Below are 20,195 nucleotides of genomic sequence, written 5' to 3' on the forward strand. Positions count from 1 at the left end.
GAGAAGCAAATAGAGACACAGTTAGTGTAGCTGTTGTTCTGAGCAAGCGCTCGTGCTCGTTCTCATGACGTGATGTGATGTGTGTTTTTAAGGGCTGGCGTACTGCCGTCACCTGTCCACCGTCCGCACGCACCTGTCCGCTCTGGTCAACCCCACTATCGTTGAGCCTGACATCCCCTATGATGCCAGAGGAGGCCTGTCCGCAGAAGTGTGGAAGACCTTTCTACAGGACAGCACTGTATGTGACCTTCACTATCTAGTGCACTTGATCTACGGCCTCTCATGTTTCATAAAGGATCAATTAAAATGTTCTGTACAGCAGGGCTATTATAGTGAACAAACCATGAAAAAAACACTTACTTTAAATAATAAACGTCAACTGAAATACAGTATAAATATATATATATATATATATATAATGTTTCAACTAGTAGCCAAGGCAAAAAAAATAAATAATTTAGTTTAATGTGATGCAGTAAAACAAAAATGAATAAAAATTGTAGACATATTTAAAATTTTTTAAAATAATTAATTTTAAAAATGACAAAATATGCAACAAAATTATTAAAATTATAATTAAAATTTAAATGAAAACTATAAATGGAAAATCATTTTACAATAAGCTCTTGTTTGTAGAAATTTAGAGCAGGTAATAAATTTAATGAGAAGTTAATGAAATTATTCTAATTATAGAAATTGAATTCGAATGTTTGAGATCATATTGAGACATTTATTTAAATTTAATTTAAATTTAACTTTTCTAAAAATAATTTAAATCATTGATGTTTTTTATTTTAATAAAATATTTTATTTTAATAAATTGCTATATGTATTTACTTTGTAAACTAATGTTTCTTAATAAATATACTGGAACATTAGAATATTTGTTAAAAAATATCAAATATTAAAAAATGATTCCTAATGAAAACTTAATGATGCTGTTTCCGTTAAAACATATTTAAAACATAAATAATATCTACAGTCATATCTCAATGATACATAAATATTACCATAAAAACGTATTCCAGAAATTTATAAAAACTATAATAGTATCTTAGTGATATTATGTATCCCATAAAAACTTATTTAAAATATGAATAGCAACTATATTATATCAATGATACCGTTAATGCAAAAACATTAAAAATATGAATACAACTATAATAATATCTCATGATTACATGCATCACTAAAACAATTGTCAGCATATTAGTTAAACTATAATAGCATCTCAGTGATATTGTATGTTATCATAAAGGCATATTCTAAATATTAATAAAAACTATAATAGCGTCTTAGTCATACGTAATCATTAAACAATAATCAATCTATACATAAAAAAGTATAGTAGTATCTCAGATACTTTTACTGTAAAAACATTTTAAAAAATATTAATTAAATCTATAATAGTATCTCAGTGAAATTATACACAACCATAAAACCATATTCAAAATATTAATAAAAACTATAATGGTATGTCAGCTATAATTTAGCCGCAAAAATATGAATGAAAAAATAATAATAAAAAATTTAATTATTATAAAAAATAATAATATCTTAATGACACTTCTAATAGTATCAAAATGATACTGTTACCGTAAAAACATATTCAAAATATTATTAAAAACTATAATAGTATCTGAGTGATAAAATATGTAGCCATAAAAACATTGAAGATATTCATAAAAGCTATAACAGTAATCATAAAAGCATGTTTAAAATATGAATAAAAGTATAATAGAGTCTGAGTGGTTTTCTGTTGTAAATCTGAGCTTGGCTGTAATATAAGAGCGCTGTGCAGGCGCTGGAGGAGGAGGAGCTGCTCCGTCTGGTGTATTACGGCGGGGTGGAGCCGTCTCTGCGTAAGGAGGTCTGGCCCTTCCTTCTGGGACACTATCACTTCAGCATGAGCCTCACCGAGCGCAGAGAGGTGAGCAGAAGAACGTCAGCTGGAGCACGATACTGCGATATTTCTTCAAAAGCAGATCGTGGAGACATTTTTATCATCCACGATCAAAAATAGTCATATCGCACACCCCTATGTTATTATTGGCATATTGTCAAAGTGTCTAATTCTAACATTTGGTAATATTTCTCTTCCTCGATTTCTAAAAACTAAAATCATGGCAAAACATTAAATTCTTATTTTTCAAATCAGAAAAATCTCCCAGCCAGCACTACCTACTGCTACCGAAGTCGGTAGCTACTTTTTGGCAACCCTAAGCGTAACGCTGCCGTTCTCTGCAGGTGGATGAGCAGGTTCGAGCCTGTTATGAGCAGACCATGAGTGAGTGGCTGGGATGTGAAGCTATCGTGCGTCAGCGGGAGAAGGAGCAGCACGCCGCCGCTCTGGCCAAATGCGCGTCGGGCACCGGCGTGGACCGTGGCTCCACCATCAGCATGGATGTAAGCACTGGCGCTCGAGTCGCCTGGACATGGTTTGCATGCAGGATTACTGACTGCCTCTGTGTTTCTCTCTGCAGTCGTCTCACAGCAGCAGCAGCTCCGAGAAACAGAGTCACGCCGGATCACACAGCGACTCCAACAGCAGCACTCAGGTCAAAACACAACCTGCGTCATTGCTCTCGCAGATCTTATTCATGCCTGCTTTCTTACTTCGCTTCTCCTAAACACAAATGAGTCAGTAGCTGTCAAACCAGAGCTGTAAAATTAATGTGGTGATCTTTGAATTAGTTTGGTGAGATACCTGACTTTTAATTTAGTTGCAAGTAAAAAATTAAAATATTTTTTATTAATTAATATATTTTTAATAATTTAATAGTAATGTAATCAAAAAGTATTTTATTTAATATTATTGTTAATAACTATATCAATATTATTTATATTAAATGTAATAATTAAATGTATTTTTTTCTTTAAAAATGTCCCAAAAAAGTGTTTGTCTTAAACTTTCATAATTGTGTTAATAATAATAATAGCAATAAAATAATAATAATAATAATGTAAAATCTTTCGCCATCTCTTAAATAATTTGTTTTATCTGGTAATGTAACCAAGTTCATGCGAGCAGGGATAAAATAATGTTAACCAATAATATCATAACCTGATATTTCATATTTCACAAATCTCATTTAATTAAATTTAATAGCTATTTTAATTTAATCAAATAATTACATTTAATAAAATGCGATGGATATTTACTTGATTAATACACTTTTATAATATAATTATAATATTTTATAATATAATTATAATTGTAATAATTTCTTAAATTATAATTTTTTAATTAAAAAGTGCTTGTCTGTATAATCTAGATTATAAAATATTCTTTTGAATTTAATGAGAAATGTTTATTTATTTTATTTTTAAAAAAAATTATAGGTGTGTTTACTTGAATAGATTTCTTTTAATTATAATCATTTTTAAAAACATACTTCAATGAAAAAAGTGTTTGTCTTCATTATCTTTCATCAAAACATAACTTTTTCTGCTCACATAATCAGTTATACGTGGGCAGGGACAAAATTATATTAACCAATAATATTATCCAATAAGACAAGAGTATAGAGATATAAAATTATATTTTAAATCAATAAAAAATGTCAATTTATTTCAATTTAAGAAGTAAATAAAATATGTGGATTTTCTCTAATATATATATTTTTAAATTACAATAATTTTTATAATATAGTTTAAATAGTTGTAAACAATTCTTTAAAAAATATAATAATTAAACAAAATATATTCTACTTAATGTTCTTCATAATTTTTCACCAAAACATAACTTTTTCTATTTCTGTTATACTTTCACTGCTCACATAATCAGTATAGTTTTATGAAGTTATACAACCCAAATTCTTGAAATGTTGGGACGTTTTTTAAATTTGAATCAAATTAAAGTGAAAGACTTTCAAATCACATGAGCCAAGGTTTTATTCACAATAGAACATACATAACATAACAAATGTTTAAACTGAGAAATTTGACAATTTTTGCACAAAATTAGCTCATTTTAAATTTGATGCCTGCTAAAGGTCTCAAAATAGTTGGGACGGGGGCATGTTTACCGTGGTGTAGAATCTCCTCTTCTTTTCAAAACAGTTTGAAGACAGCTGGGCATCGAGGTTAGGAGTTTCTGGACTTTTGGTGTTGGAATTTGGTCCCATTCTTGCCTGATATAGGTTTCCAGCTGCTGAAGAGTTCGTGGTCGTCTTTGACGGATTTTTCGTTTAATGATGCACCAAATGTTCTCTATAGATGAAAGATCTTGACTGCAGGCAGGCCAATTCAGCACCCGGACTCATAGTAATAGCTGCAGTATGTGGTTTTGCATTGTCCTGCTGAAATACACATCATCTGGAGGGGAGCATATGTTGCTCTAAAACCTTTATATAGCTTTCAGCATTCATACTGCCTTCCAAAACATGCAAGCTGCCCATACCGTATCCACTTATGTACCCCCATACCATCAGAGATGCTGACTTTTGAATTGAACGCTGATAACATGCCGGAAGGTCTCCCTCCTCTTTAGCCTGGAGGACACGGCGTCCGTGATTTCCAACAAGAATGTCAAATTTGGACTCGTCTGATCATAGAACAATTTTCCACTTTTAAACAGGCAATTTTAAATGAGCCTTGGCCCACAGGACACGACGGCTCTTCTGGACCATGTTCACATATGGCTTCCTTTTTGCATAATAGAGCTTTCGTTGGCATCTGCAGATGGCACGGCGGATTGTGTTTACCGACAGTGGATTCTGGAAGTATTCCTGGGCCCATTTAGTAATGTCAATGGCAGAATCATGCAGATGAGTGATGCAGTGTATCTGAGGCCCCGAAGACCACGGGCATCCAACAAAGGTCTTCGGCCTTGTCCCTTACGCACAGAGATTTCTCCAGTTTCTCTGAATCTTTTGATGATGTTATGCACTGTAGATGATGAGATTTGTAAAGCCTTTGCAATTTGACGTTGAGGAACGCTGTTTTTAAAGCATTCCACAATCTTTTTACACACTCTTTCACAGATTGGAGAGCCTCTGCCCATCTTTACTTCTGAGAGACTCTGCCTCTCTAAGACATCCTTTTTATAGCTAATCATGTTACAGACCTGATGTCAATTAACTTAATTAGTTGCTAGATGTTCTCCCAGCTGAATCTTTTCAAACTTTCTTGCTTTTTCAGCCCTTTGTTGTCCCCGTGCCAACTTTTTTGGGACCTGTAGTAGGCATCAAATTTGAAATGAGCTCATTTAGTAAAGTTTTTTTTTTATCAAATGGCCAGAGTTTTGAGATCGCAGCGGACGTGGAGGACTATAATGCGATAAGAGCTCGTTCAAGTACTGAGGAGCTAAACCATTCAGGGCTTTATAAGTAATTAACAAGATTTTAAAATCTATACAATGTTTAATAGGGAGCCAGTGCATTGTTGACAGAACCAGGCTAATGTGGTCATACTTCCTGGTTCTAGTAAGAACTCTAGCTGCTGCATTTTGGACCAGCTGTAGATTGTTTATTAAACGTGCAGAACAACCGCCCAATAAAGCATTACAATAGTCTAACCTTGATGTCATAAATGCAGGAAGTAACATTTCTGCATTTGACATTGAGAGCATAGGTCTCAGTTTAGATATATTGTTAAGATGAAAAAATGCAGATTTACAAATGCTAGAAACGTGTCTGCCAAAGGAGAGATTGCTATCAAATAGCACACCTAGGTTCCTGACTGATGAGGAAGAATTTACAGAGCAGCCATCAAGTGTTAGACAATGATCTAGGTTATTACATGTGGGGGTTTTAGGTCCGATAATTAACACCTTTTTTTCAGAATTTAGCAGTAAGAAATTACTCGTCATCCAGTTTTTTATATCGACTATGCATTCCGTTAGTTTCTCAATTTGGTGTTTCACCTGACCATGAAGAAATATAGAGCTGAGTATCATCAGCATAACAGTGAAAGCTAACCCCGTGTTTCGTGATGATATTTCCCACGGGTAACATGTAAAGCATGAAAAGTAACTGCCCTAGTACTGAGCCTTGAGGTACTCCACACTGCACTTGTGACTGATATGATAGCTCTTCATTCTCTGCTACAAATTGATGGCGGATAAGTTACGGATATTTAGTGGATAAAAGTGTAAAATTTCTCCGTTTAAACATTTGTTATGTTATCTATGTTCTATTGTGAATAAAATATTGGCTCATGTGATTTCATTTTATTAAAATTTTAAAAACATCCCAATATTTCTGGAATTCGGGTTGTATACAGGCTGGGACAAAATAATATCAACCAATAATATCATAACCTGATATTTGTGAAACTCATAATTCATAAATCCTACATGCTTGAGCTGGTTTGAGGTTGTCTGACTCTCCTCCTGTCTATTTCTCCATCCGCAGGTGTTCGGCTCTGTAGACGAGGTGGACCCGATCGAATCTGAGCCCAAACCCAAAGACGAGAAGCCACAGCCCAAAATCCCAAACAGCACTCTGCCCAACTGCACCAGTTCTCCAGACTCTGGACATCCGTCGTCCCGTAACTTCTCTGTGACCTCGGCACTCTCAGACTGCTCTCCCATCACAGAGGAGACATCCACGCAAGAGTTGGGGCCCAAAACCGCACGCCGAGAGCCGCATTCAGGAGACCAGACGGATGAGAAGACCAAAGAGGAGCGACCGGAAAACAGCTCCACTACTCAGGATAAGGTCAAAGAAGATGCTGAGGTTTCACAAACAGAGAGTGTTGCTTCAGATGCTGCGATAAAACCTCTAGAAAGTGACAAACTCCAGACTTTGAATTCAGAAAAAGACAAACTCCAGACTTTGAATTCAGAAAAAGACAAACTCCAGACATTGAATTCAGAAAAAGACAAACTCCAGACTTTGAATTCAGAAGAAGACAAACTCCAGACTTTGAATTCAGAAAAAGACAAACTCCAGACTTTGAATTCAGAAAAAGACAAACTCCAGACTTTGAATTCAGAAGAAGACAAACTCCAGACATTGAATTCAGAAAAAGACAAACTCCAGACTTTGAATTCAGAAAAAGACAAACTCCAGACTTTGAATTCAGAAGAAGACAAACTCCAGACTTTGAATTCAGAAGAAGACAAACTCCAGACTTTGAATTCAGAAGAAGACAAACTCCAGACTTTGAATTCAGAAGAAGACAAACTCCAGACTTTGAATTCAGAAAAAGACAAACTCCAGACTTTGAATTCAGAAGAAGACAAACTCCAGACTTTGAATTCAGAAGAAGACAAACTCCAGACATTGAATTCAGAAGAAGACAAACTCCAGACTTTGAATTCAGAAAAAGACAAACTCCAGACTTTGAATTCAGAAAAAGACAAACTCCAGACTTTGAATTCAGAAGAAGACAAACTCCAGACTTTGAATTCAGAAGAAGACAAACTCCAGACTTTGAATTCAGAAGAAGACAAACTCCAGACTTTGAATTCAGAAAAAGACAAACTCCAGACTTTGAATTCAGAAGAAGACAAACTCCAGACTTTGAATTCAGAAAAAGACAAACTCCAGACTTTGAATTCAGAAGAAGACAAACTCCAGACTTTGAATTCAGAAGAAGACAAACTCCAGACATTGAATTCAGAAGAAGACAAACTCCAGACTTTGAATTCAGAAAAAGACAAACTCCAGACTTTGAATTCAGAAAAAGACAAACTCCAGACTTTGAATTCAGAAGAAGACAAACTCCAGACTTTGAATTCAGAAGAAGACAAACTCCAGACTTTGAATTCAGAAGAAGACAAACTCCAGACTTTGAATTCAGAAAAAGACAAACTCCAGACTTTGAATTCAGAAAAAGACAAACTCCAGACTTTGAATTCAGAAAAAGACAAACTCCAGACTTTGAATTCAGAAAAAGACAAACTCCAGACTTTGAATTCAGAAAAAGACAAACTCCAGACTTTGAATTCAGAAGAAACATCTAAAACAGAAATGCATGTGGTGGCAGATTCAGAGGATGATGCAAACTCAAAAAACGCAGCTGATTTGTCTGAAAGAGAAACTAAAATGCAAAACAGTGCTGGAAAATCTGAACAAAATGACATGAATGAATCACAACAGGATCCTGTTGAAGAAACAACCAAATCCTCAGAGTCAAAAGAGGTTGAGATTGAAGCTCCAAGACATGAGTCTTCTCCGTCTGGAGGAGAAAACCCAAAATTAAAAGCAGACCCAGAAGGCCAAGGCCAAGACGCCAAATCTGATCCACAGCCGTTGCTGGACGTTACGAAAATCTCTCAAACGGATGAAAACAAATCCGATCACGCATCTGAATGTTCATCTGAAGCACAGAATATGATACGAACCCCGAATGAAGCCATCAGCGCGCCGCAAACGATCGGCTGGGACACTGGTCGATCCATAATCAAACAGATCACCGAATCCGAGTCGGAGAGCTGCGGCCTCATCACGTCCCTATCGAAACAATCTCCGGACCTGTCCGACGACTCGCACTCGGCGCTGGAGATGGAGGAGATTGCTTCGTCGGTGGTTTATATGTCCTCGGAGAGCAGCATGTCCAGGACGCCTCTGACTTTGGCTCGTCTCATGGCGCTGGAGAAGACGGCCCAGGGAATGCCGGCTCTGGAGCTCTGCATGGAGCCCAGCATCAACACCAGTCCGGAGGGAACAGACTCGGCGCTCTCTGAGGAGGAACCGGAGATGGACAACTCATTCCCCAAACCAGACTCTCTAGCCGTCACAGGAGACAGGAACGACATCGCGTCTCCAGTGTCATCTATCGGGACCACCTACTCGGTATATCACCAAAAACATAATCAGTTTAAAGGGATCGTTTGCCAAAAATATTACATTGTGCCTTCTATAAAACATATTATTTGATATGTATTTATTTATTTTTCAGTTTGGTAGTAGTAGTTTAGTTTAGTATATAGTATAGTATATGTGTTTGTAGTGTAGTTTAGGACTTCTGTTTTAAAGGTCAAGATAAGGATAAGGAAGGATGGAAAAATAGGATAAAATAATAAATAAATCATTAAATAAATTTATTTATTTATTTTTTTATTTATTTTTTCAGTTTAGTAGTAGTAGTTTAGTTTAGTTTAGTGTATAGTATAGTATAGTATAGTATATAGTATAGTATATGTGTTTGTAGTGTAGTTTAGTATATTATAGTATAGTATAGTATAGTATAGTATAGTATATGTGTTTGTAGTGTAGTTTAGTATATTATAGTATAGTATAGTATAGTATAGTATATGTGTTTGTAGTGTAGTTTAGTATATTATAGTATAGTATAGTATAGTATAGTATATGTGTTTGTAGTGTAGTTTAGTATATTATAGTATAGTATAGTATAGTATTGTATAGTATAGTATAGTATAGTATAGTATATGTGTTTGTAGTGTAGTTTAGGACTTCTATTCTCAAGGTCAGGATAAGGATGGTTAGGTAAAAGGATAAAAGATAAAAGGATGGATAAATAATTAATAAATCATTACATACATTTTAAATGTATTTAAAAACAATTAAATAAATTATTTATTTATTAGTTTAGTTTAGTTTATAAATTGGAAATGAAAACTTCCTGGTAAAACAAATTATGTATTTAGTTTAGTTTATGACTTGCATTGACATACCTTAACATAAAATAAAATATTATTTTTTTATTTTTTTTATAAATAGATTTAATTAATTAAATAATTACTATTAGTTTAGTTTAGTTTATGACTTCCATTGCCAAGGTCAATGGGACCTTAAAATAAAATAAATATTTATTTAATAAATATTATTATTTTATTTTAGTTTATGACGTCCACTCTTTGATGCTGGTTCTATCTTGGTTAAATAGAGGATAATAAATAAATGTTTTGTTTTGTTTTATGTTTTGTGACCACAAGACAGCAAAAGCATCAAAAGTAGTTAATAAGACTTGTACTATATTTCAAGTCTTCTGAAATCATACAGTAGCTTTGTGTGAGGCACAGACCCAAATTTAATTGATCTTTGCACTCCTTTAAACGTGTTAAACATCTTATTTTGTGTTCCTCTGAAGATAGAAGTCATAAAGGATTCGGCTCATTTCTGGTTGAACTGTTCCTGTAAATGTGTGTGATCCTCAAACATTTATTTAGTTTTCTTGTTTCTTTTGCAGCAGGAGCTGGTGGACCTTTACACGCTTAATCTGCACCGCATTGACAAAGACGTCCAGCGATGTGACAGAAGCTACTGGTATTTCACCCCGGCCAACCTGGAGAAACTGCGCAATATCATGTGCAGGTAAAATAAAGCTGATCTTAGATGTTAGTTTAGATTCTGTGTAGAATGGTCTCTTAAGTCTCTTCTGCTCATTTATTTGTTCTAAATTTACAGTAAATACTGTGAAATATTATTACATTTTAAATTAGCTGCTTTCTATGTGAATATGTGTTAAACTGTAATTTATTTCTGTGATCAAAGCTGTATTTTCAGCATCATTACTCCAGTCTTCAGCGTCACATGATCTTCAGAAATCATAATAATATACTGATTTACTGATCAACAAACATTTCTGATTATCATCAATGTTGAACACAGCTGTGCTGCTGAATATTTTTGTGGAAACCGTGATACATTTTATTTTTCAGGATTCACAGATGAATAGAAAGTTCAGAAGAACAGCATTTATTTGAAATATAATTTTTTGTAACATTATAAATGTCTTTATTTATACACTTTTGATGTGTTTTTGTTGAATAAGATGTATAATGTTTCCAAATCTAAAAGTAAGTGGCTCTTACTGTGTTTGTTGTGTGTGTTTTAAGCTATGTTTGGCAGCACCTGGACATTGGATACGTCCAGGGAATGTGTGACTTACTAGCGCCCCTGCTGGTCATCCTGGATGATGGTACATTAACTCCGAGTTTTACCTTATTTACTCCATTAACACTTACTGTGCATTGTCTGAATATAAACATTCATAATGATTTTTGCCTCTGAAATCTGATTGGACAAATATATAACTTGTTGGGACAATTATTTATTGTGAATATTACCAACAAAAAAATATATGTTTTTGAACATTGATGTATTTTATCATGTTGCTGTTGCCAGTATTTAATAAAAGCATTAAACGTTTTTCAGGCACCTTTAATACCCCTTGACCATAGAAAACGATTTAAACTAGTGCTGTCAAAATTAGCGTGTTAGCGCAGGCAATTAATGTTTTCTGTTTACACACCCGATTCAACTCGTCAGCTCGTTAATAGAGACTTTAAGACCTGAAGTGAGTCAGAAAAGGTCAAGAAAATACGCTGCGTGTCAGATCCGCATCCTGTTCAGCAGCAGCAGCTCTTAAAGTCATAGCAGCCAAAAACAACCTAATAACCAGCTGCTGTGATGTCTGTTCATCAAAGCAAAGACTGAGAAAATCAATCACTTTAATAGCTTTAAGTGTTCATCTGTATTTAATTTAGAATTTAGTGTTCAATTTCTGTATATTTCTGCTGAAGGGCACTGGTAAATATGACCTTTATTATAATGGGTTTATGTGAAGATTGTTTTAAGATCACTTAAATTAGAAGTTATTTTGTTCAAGTCTAATAAATGTTCAAATTGCTTGCTCTTGATTATACTGTAATGTTGAATGATTAAATATTATTGGGATATTGGTATCAGTGATACTGTCCTTCAGTCATAAAAAGATGCCATTAAACAGATATTTCAAATATATTGTATTTATGTTGTTTGTACATTAATTTGAAGATTTGTGCAATATAAAAAAGCATATTTAAAAACTTTACTGTTAGGTGGGATTAATCGTGATTAATTTCAGAAAACAAATTGTAATTGATTGACAGCACTACTTTAAACAGAGTGATTTTAGACTGAAGCAGTAAGCCTATTTTATATGTCCAAGTGCTGATTTGTTTGTGATGATGTTTGACTGTAACTCAGAGGCCATGGCCTTCAGCTGCTTCACTGAGCTCATGAAACGAATGAACCAGAACTTCCCTCACGGAGGAGCCATGGACACACACTTCGCCAACATGCGCTCCCTCATCCAGGTTTACTTACTATTAAACCCATTCTGCTGACGTGTGTGTGTGTGTGTGTGTCTGATGTCATGGTTCTGTCACACTTCTTCAGATTCTGGACTCGGAGCTGTTTGAGCTGATGCAGCAGAACGGTGATTACACACACTTCTACTTCTGCTACCGCTGGTTCCTGCTGGACTTCAAGAGAGGTCAGTGCATTTTGTTTATACTGCAAAACAAAACAATGCTAATGAATATTGCATGTTAAGTAAGTAAGTCTACTGGTAACTCATCCTGCAACATTTGTGCTACAGACATGAAATAATCATTATTAGAACACATAACAAATACCCAGCAACCTCTTTACAATCAGTGGAGGACAGCAAGGACTTATTTCTACTACATTACTCTACTTTTCAAGTATCTGTACTTTGTTGGAATGTTTTTATTTTGAGAAACCTTTCAAAGTGTAATATTGTACTTTTTAATCCACTACATTTCTTAACTCTTTCCCCGTCAATGATTTTGAAAAAGTTGCCAGCCATCGCCAGCATTTTTGATGATTTTGACTAAAATTTCATGGCCCCCAGAATATTTTATTGTATGAATATCTGAACATGCAATACATAATAAAGAGAGCCTCTAAAAAAAAAAAAAAAATTATATTTTAGCTTCAAGCATTCTTTTTTATCAACACTTGAATGTATAAAAGCAACATTTTAAGCAAAAAGTTAAAAAAATTGCATTTTAATCAAATACTACATCTGGATCATATTCAGTAATATTATCAAAGCAAAGATGCAGTAGATGGCTTCCACCCAAAGCTTGCACAGTTTCTTTATATCTGTCCCTGCAGCACAAAAGCAGTCATCAGTAGCACAGGTATATTTGTAGCAATAGCCAACAATACATTGTATGGATCAAAATTATACATTTCTCTTTTATGACAAAAATCATTAGGATATTAAGATCATGTTCCATGAAGATATTTAGTAAATCTCCTACCGTAAATATATCAAAACTTCATTTTTGATTAGTAATATGCATTGCTAAGAACTTCATTTGAACAACTTTAAAGGAGATTTTCTCAATATTTAGATTTTTTTGCTCCCTCAGATTCCAGATTTTCTAATAGTTGTATCTCAGACAAATATTGTCCTATCATAACAAACCATACATCAATGGAGAGATTATTTATTCAGCTTTCAGATTGAAAAATTCAGATTCAGAAATATTGACCTTTATGAGTGGTTTTGTGCTCCAGGGTCATATATGCACTTTCTAAATGGAAATTTCACTCGGTAGCATTAGGCGCACTGCAAAAAATGCTTTTCTTACTTAGATAGTTTTGTTTTCTGTTTGAAATAAGATTATTTTATTTACCCCGTTTTGCTTGTTCTAAGCAAAAACTCACTTAATTTTGACTTGACTTGTTTCTTTCTGAAAGCAAGACAATAATTTTTACTTGTCTAGAAAATCCTTCTTGTTTTAAGAATATTTTGATATTTTGGCTGGAAACAAGACAAAAAATCTAAGTAAGAAAAGCATTTTTTGCAGTTCAGTTTGCATTTATATGCTGTTTATTGTTGATCGCATTATTTTTCATACCCATATGCTTACATATGAGATCACTAATTTCTGCATCTTCCTGGTCTGTGTTTTTGATCGAGTGATTCTAGACTCATTCAGGAGATGCGTGATAGCACCCCTGAGCGAATAATGATTCATGAACGAGCTGAATCTTTTCAATGAACCTGTTAAATAGGTTCGCAAATCGCACTGAGCAAGTCCTTTGTGAACTGGACTGAGCTGATTGCAGCTGTTCTTGAGTTAATAACTCACTGATTGAAATGATTCAGGGAGTCTCTGATTGAATCGTCTGAATCAGGGAGTTGTTAAGAGCGAGTCTCCTGTCAAGAACTCACTGATTGAAATGATCCGGTCAGAGCAAGTCTCCAGTAAACTATTCAGTGAATTCACAATGAGCTGAGAACAGGAGATCCTCTGAGCTCAAGTGAACTAAATTGTTGGATTTATCATTGCAAATGAAATTGTATTTAGGTCACGACCGTCAGTTGTTTGTGGACTAAATCTGCTGAAATACTTGAACACGAACACATCCACTGTATTGTCTTTGCTTAGCAAGCAATAATGACTTGAATTAAAACAAAAGAACTGATTGACTGGAGTTTCAGGTTTTTTACAGGGATAAATTCACTTTAGCAGCGCACACACATACTGGGTCAGTTCACTTCTTACAGCACGCTCTCTATCAGCATTATGGGCAATGTTTTCTTAAAGGGGAACAGCCCAATAAATGAATGCCCGTGCATCCTCCGAAGCAGTTTCAAACTAGTATGTTTGCATAGCCTTCTAAAAATCCTATTAATTTCACCCTATGTAACGTCTGGTTTTACAGCATATCTGTAACGGGGCGAAGCGGATCCAAGTGCAAGCTTTATTAATAAACATAGTGAAATCACAGGCAGGGTCAAACAACAGCAAATGGATATGGCACAGGCAAGACACAAGAGTAATCCTAGGGCAAGCTGGGTCTTGATCGGCGAACAGTATCCAACAGGGCAAGGCAGAGAGATAATCCAGGTACACGAGCAATAGTTCAAGAGAGGTTCAAACAGAGTCCGAACGGCAAGGCAAAGGGTTAATCCAGGAAACATGAGCAAGAATCAAAACACAAGAAAACACACAAGGCAAGGCAAGACTATGACAACTACGTGGGCTCCATAGAGTAGCTAGGAGAGTGATAAACGCTATACAATACTCGGCCATGACAGAGAGGAAGTCCAAGGCTTATATAGCGTGAGATTGTCTGACAGCTGTGTGATCAGAGCAATGTGAGATTGGTGACAGCTGTGTGTTCAGTGCAGTGGATGATGGGAATTGTAGTCCAGTGGTGTAGTGCAAGAGTCCATGCGGTGAGCGGGTGACCTCTGGTTGTGAGTGAACGGAAGTTCATGGACCGGATTCGTTACAATATTATTGTCAACACACATTTTAATTAATTTTATATTAATACCATGTTATATTTTTCACTTGTTTGAACACAAACTAAATTTGATGGTGTATAACAAGCCCTTGTGTACATAACATATGTGTGTTCTGTGTATATTTATTATGTATATATAAATACACACACATGCATGTATATATTTCAGAAAAATATAATATTTGAATTATTTTAATATAAATGTATACATGTACATATTTTCAAACTATATATTGTATGTGTGTATATTTATACATAATAAACATACAAATGACACACATTTATTATGTAAACAAAACTTTTATTTTGGATGCGATTAATCGTTTGACAGCACCAATAACATGAGAAAATAAACATTAATTGATCAGTAATACATAACTACATTTAAAAATCAAATACTTTTTGCACTTTCACTGACATAAATCTGAAAAGGAGTACTTGACTGTTTTACTGGAGTAATATTTTGTGTGTACTTTTACTCAAGTGCTCAAGTGTCACAATGCCCCAGTGTTTGTTTTGGTGCACAGTTGATGAGTGAGTGCTGTTGCTCACGTCTCTTTCAGAAATGGTGTATGACGACGTGTTCTCGGTGTGGGAGACCATCTGGGCCGCGCGGTTCGCCTCCTCGGAGCACTTTGTGCTGTTCATCGCGCTGGCGCTGGTGGAGCTGTACCGCGACATCATCCTGGAGAACAACATGGACTTCACCGACATCATCAAGTTCTTCAACGGTGAGCCGACTGACCAATCACTGACCAATCACTGACCAATCACCGACCAATCACTGACCAATCACTGACCAATCACCGACCAATCACCGATCAATCACCGACCAATCACTGACAATCACCGACCAATCACCGACCAATCACTGACCAATCACTGACCAATCACTGACAATCACTGACAATCACCGACCAATCACTGACCAATCACTGACCAATCACTGACCAATCACCGACCAATCACCGACCAATCACTGACCAATCACCGACCAATCACCGACCAATCACCGACCAATCACTGACCAATCACTGACCAATCACCGACCAATCACCGACCAATCACCGATCAATCACCGACCAATCACCGACCAATCACCGACCAATCACTGACCAATCACCGACCAATCACCGACCAATCACCGACCAATCACCGACCAATCGATGACCAATCACCGACCAATCACCGACCACTGACCAATCACTGACCAATCACCGACCAATCACCGACCAATCACTGACCAATCACCGACCAATCGATGACCAATCACCGACCAATCACCGACCAATCACCGACCACTGACCAATCACTGACCAATCACCGACCAATCACCGACCAATCACCGACCAATCACAGACCAATCACTGACCAATCACTGACCAATCAATGACCAATCACTGAGCAGTAACGCCAGGCCATTTGTCTGATTTTTATCGATTCATTTGAATTACGAGAAGATGGGAGTGAACTTCTTTTAACTTGAGCGGCGTGTTTTTATAAAGCCGTTTCATGCATGAGACGCGAGCGCAAACAGTCCATGGATTAGCCAATCAGCTCGTTCCTGATTACAGTTAGTTCAAAATGCAGCAGCCAGACGGCTCACAGGTACTCGAAAAGGGACCACATCACTCCGATTTTACGCTCTCTTCACTGGTTGCCTGTGCGCTACAGAAATTATTTTAAAATATTACTCATAGAGTACAAATCTCTAAATGGAATGGGCCCATCTTACCTTTCTGACCTATTGATTGAACACTTTTCCAGTAGATCACTTCGGTCGTCTAACCAGAGACTGTTGTTCATTCCTAGCTGGAAGTATAAGTGTAGAGGTGACCGTGTAGTTGCCCCCAGACTCTGAATGAATTGCCTGTCACAATCAGACTTGCTCCCTCTGTATCTGCTTTTAAGTCTAGCTTAAACACGTATCTGTTTGATAAGGCTTATAATGTGTATTAATGCTTTCCTGCCTTACAATTTATTGTTTTTATTGCACGTTGTGTATGTTTTGTTTTTATTATTTTTTTAGTTTTCTATTTTTCCTTTGCTGTAAAGCACATTGGACAACCGTGGGTTTTAATTAATAGTGCTATATAAATAAATTTGCCATTGCCATGTTTACATAGAAAAAACTACGGAAAAGCAGCACAATCGAATAAAAAACCTGTAAAGAACTACTTCTGTATGTCTGATGGTTCATGTTTGCATCATGATGACACTCTGTTTTACAGAACATTTATCATTAATAATATTTATACCTTCAGTCATTTTGAATTTGAATCACTTATTTTTATTTTGAACCACAACATTACATGAAATAGTGTTCCAGAATTTTCTTGAATTTCCTCTAACTCTAGCTCTCTCTATTCTTTAAAAGAACACTAGCTTCTCTAATCGTTTTGTATTCTATCTGTTTTCTTTTTATTTATTATATAATTTAAAACAATCCTTGCTAGTGTAGTGTGTTAAGCTAACTGAGATATCATTGCTGTTTTGTTGATTCTGATCGCTTCTGTTGTCCTCATTTGTAAGCGTCTGCTAAAGGACTAAATGTAAACTAGAGGGTTGATAAAGAAACAGTTACTTGAATCATGTTGACAAGTTAACAATCAGTCAAACGTTCTGAAGTGTTTTGGCCTATCTGCCAGCCCTTGAGCCGCTGTGACGTGATGCTGTTGTGGTTTGTGTCTTGATGTAGAAATGGCTGAGCATCACGACGTCCCGAAGCTGCTGGTCATGGCCCGAGAGCTGGTGCACAAGGTCCAGATCCTGATTGAGAACAAGTGAACGCACTTCATTAGTGTCATTAAACAAACCCTCAGCTCAACTAAATGCCAAACTAGTGTTGCTTTCATCTGCCCAGACTTAATATTATTATATTTTAGATTAATTATAGCAAATGCATATTGAAATAGGAAGTTGGGGGTGGGACAAATCGCTCATCTGACCGGCCAAAAATACATTATGTTTATTTAGTTATGGACTCAAAGCTAAACTGATTTTGATTTCATGGGGTCTGCAAGAGTAAATATGATATGATGTATAAGAGATGAAGAGAGATATTATAGTAAAAAATGTAGGATACTCTGAGAATAGTTTTATACGAGGTTGTGGATTAAACAAATGGCTATGAAATATATAAAGATGGCCCTTTCTAAGACAGATTTTCTAAAAGCACAAAGTATTAAAAATAATGCTGTATATTTATTTATTTTTTAAATGTGTGAAAATTAAGACATAATCATTATTGCAGATGTTTCGTCACTTCATGATGTTTGCACAGAAAAAGAGACGGCATCTGTTTGTGTCGGAAGTGATTTTGAGTCATTTTCAGCTGATTGGGAGAGTCTCGTCTCATATTTCACCTCTAAATACAAAGAGAAGAAAAAATAAGAAATGATAATTGCATTCTATTTTTAGGGCCATTGACGTCTGAATATTTGTGAAAATTTAGTAAATCATTATTGTAATGTTTTTATTTTATTTATTTAAATAAATTAAAGGATGTAGAATAAATACTACCATGATGTGTGTGTGTGTGTGTGTGTGTGCATACATACACATATATATACACACATATAATGTACATATATATAGTATATAAGTATACTTTTTTGTTGCATTACAGTAATAAAAAAAATATTTTATTTATTTATTTGGCAGTAATTTGTGCTTTTAAAAAATAGGAGGATTTTTCTCTTTTTCCCCCATATTTCCTCTCTAAATACAAAGGGGAAAAAATGTAAATTCAATTTGTATTCTATTTTTAAGACCACTAATATTTTTGCATGTGTGCAGAATTTTTGTAAACCATTATTGTAATAGATTTGTTTAATTTAAATGATGAAAAGAATGAACACTACCATATGTTTGTGTGTGTATACAGTATATTGCCTCATTACAGTAATGGAAATTAGATTGGATTTATTTGGTGATGAAATGTGCTTACTTGTCAAGAAATGGTCTTAAAAATAGTCTGAATTTCCTTTATGCAAAAAGAAAAGGACAGATTTAGGAGTGAAATGTGAGGTGCATTGATCACTCAGATAATGTGTGGAGCTGCTACACAATGATGTTCCTCACTCAGTGAAGATGCTTTACTGTGAAAACAACCCATCACCAGACAGACTTTCATTCGTACTGATCTTTATGCCTTAAGTTTCTCTGTTCAGGGACGTGTGCGCTGATGTGGACGTATATCTGATATCTGCCATAGACGTGTGTGTGTGTGTGTGTGTGTGTGTGTGCATGCGCGTGTGTGCGTGTGTGTGTGTGTGTGCAGATGTGCTCTTCTACCAGCAGCCAAACGTTTGTAAGGTGTCCCAGACTTCAAGCATTTGTTGGATCTGATGTGATTGTAGTATTCTGCTGTAATGGAGAGCGATTGGTTGAAGTGCCAGTGTTATTGACACTAACTCCCCATCATATCTGCCATATGTATCGCTGTTTATGCCCTGTTACATTAGCTTACACAGAATGGCGCTGTATGTAGCTCATAATATAACAATATCTACAAATGTTGGATGTGTGAATTGTAAAAAGCTCTTCGGATCGATGTATTCGGCTCAGAGACACGAACTACTGACGACAGACACTAAAGATGTGTTCAAACTGTGTTGGAAACCTATATATTTTTATTGTACTCTGTGAAACTATGTAGTATATTGTCAGAACTGCGTGCTGCATATAATATAATCTGTATTATAATATTTAATAAATGTATGTGTTGACTGTTTTTCTGGTGAATCGTGCTTTAACTGCTGGGAAAATATATGTATGTATATATATATATATATTTGATGTTTACATTGTGCATTATATAAGTGCCTTTGTACAGACGATGTTACAAACATCTTAACAAAAATACAACATTTAATAATCAACCTTATAATGAAATGCTGAGCAAGATACAAATTAAATTCTCATGCATAACATAACAGCATGAAAAGATCAAATTAATAAAAAAATAAATAATAAAAATGTACATCTTACATATTCCTTTTATTTATGTATTATTTTGTGAAGAATGAAATACTTCTAGCCTTATTAATTTTCAGCACCTCTCTATTTTATTTATTGTACAGTATGAAATGGTTCTTCTTTAGTAAATATTGGCGTTCATTACCATTTTCCTGTTTTTATTAACTTTTTCCAATTTATTATTATTATTATTACTGTTAAAGAAATAGTTCAACTTCAGGAATTATTGAGTAATTACTTGATTAA

At 35.1% G+C, this 20,195-nt stretch overlaps 1 protein-coding gene across 1 annotated transcript in view; it reads left to right on the forward strand.

Annotated features, from left to right (window-relative positions):
* LOC306864049 (small G protein signaling modulator 1-like) overlaps window positions 1-17,756 on the forward strand; it is a gene marked incomplete at its 3' end in the record, with an annotated part of 30,147 nt that extends 12,391 nt beyond the window's left edge. Inside the window, exons 15-24 of the mRNA XM_079407747.1 lie at window positions 93-238; window positions 1,802-1,930; window positions 2,248-2,406; window positions 2,484-2,558; window positions 10,102-10,226; window positions 10,751-10,833; window positions 11,883-11,992; window positions 12,075-12,171; window positions 15,533-15,700; window positions 17,668-17,756. Of these exons, the coding sequence (XP_079263873.1) occupies window positions 93-238; window positions 1,802-1,930; window positions 2,248-2,406; window positions 2,484-2,558; window positions 10,102-10,226; window positions 10,751-10,833; window positions 11,883-11,992; window positions 12,075-12,171; window positions 15,533-15,700; window positions 17,668-17,756 (1,181 nt within the window). The remainder of the gene's footprint in view (window positions 1-92; window positions 239-1,801; window positions 1,931-2,247; window positions 2,407-2,483; window positions 2,559-10,101; window positions 10,227-10,750; window positions 10,834-11,882; window positions 11,993-12,074; window positions 12,172-15,532; window positions 15,701-17,667) is intronic.
* Window positions 17,757-20,195: the final 2,439 nt, after the last annotated feature.

Source organism: Barbus barbus (genome assembly GCF_936440315.1).
Source record: "Barbus barbus genome assembly, chromosome: 45".
Classification (NCBI taxonomy): Eukaryota; Metazoa; Chordata; class Actinopteri; order Cypriniformes; family Cyprinidae; genus Barbus; species Barbus barbus.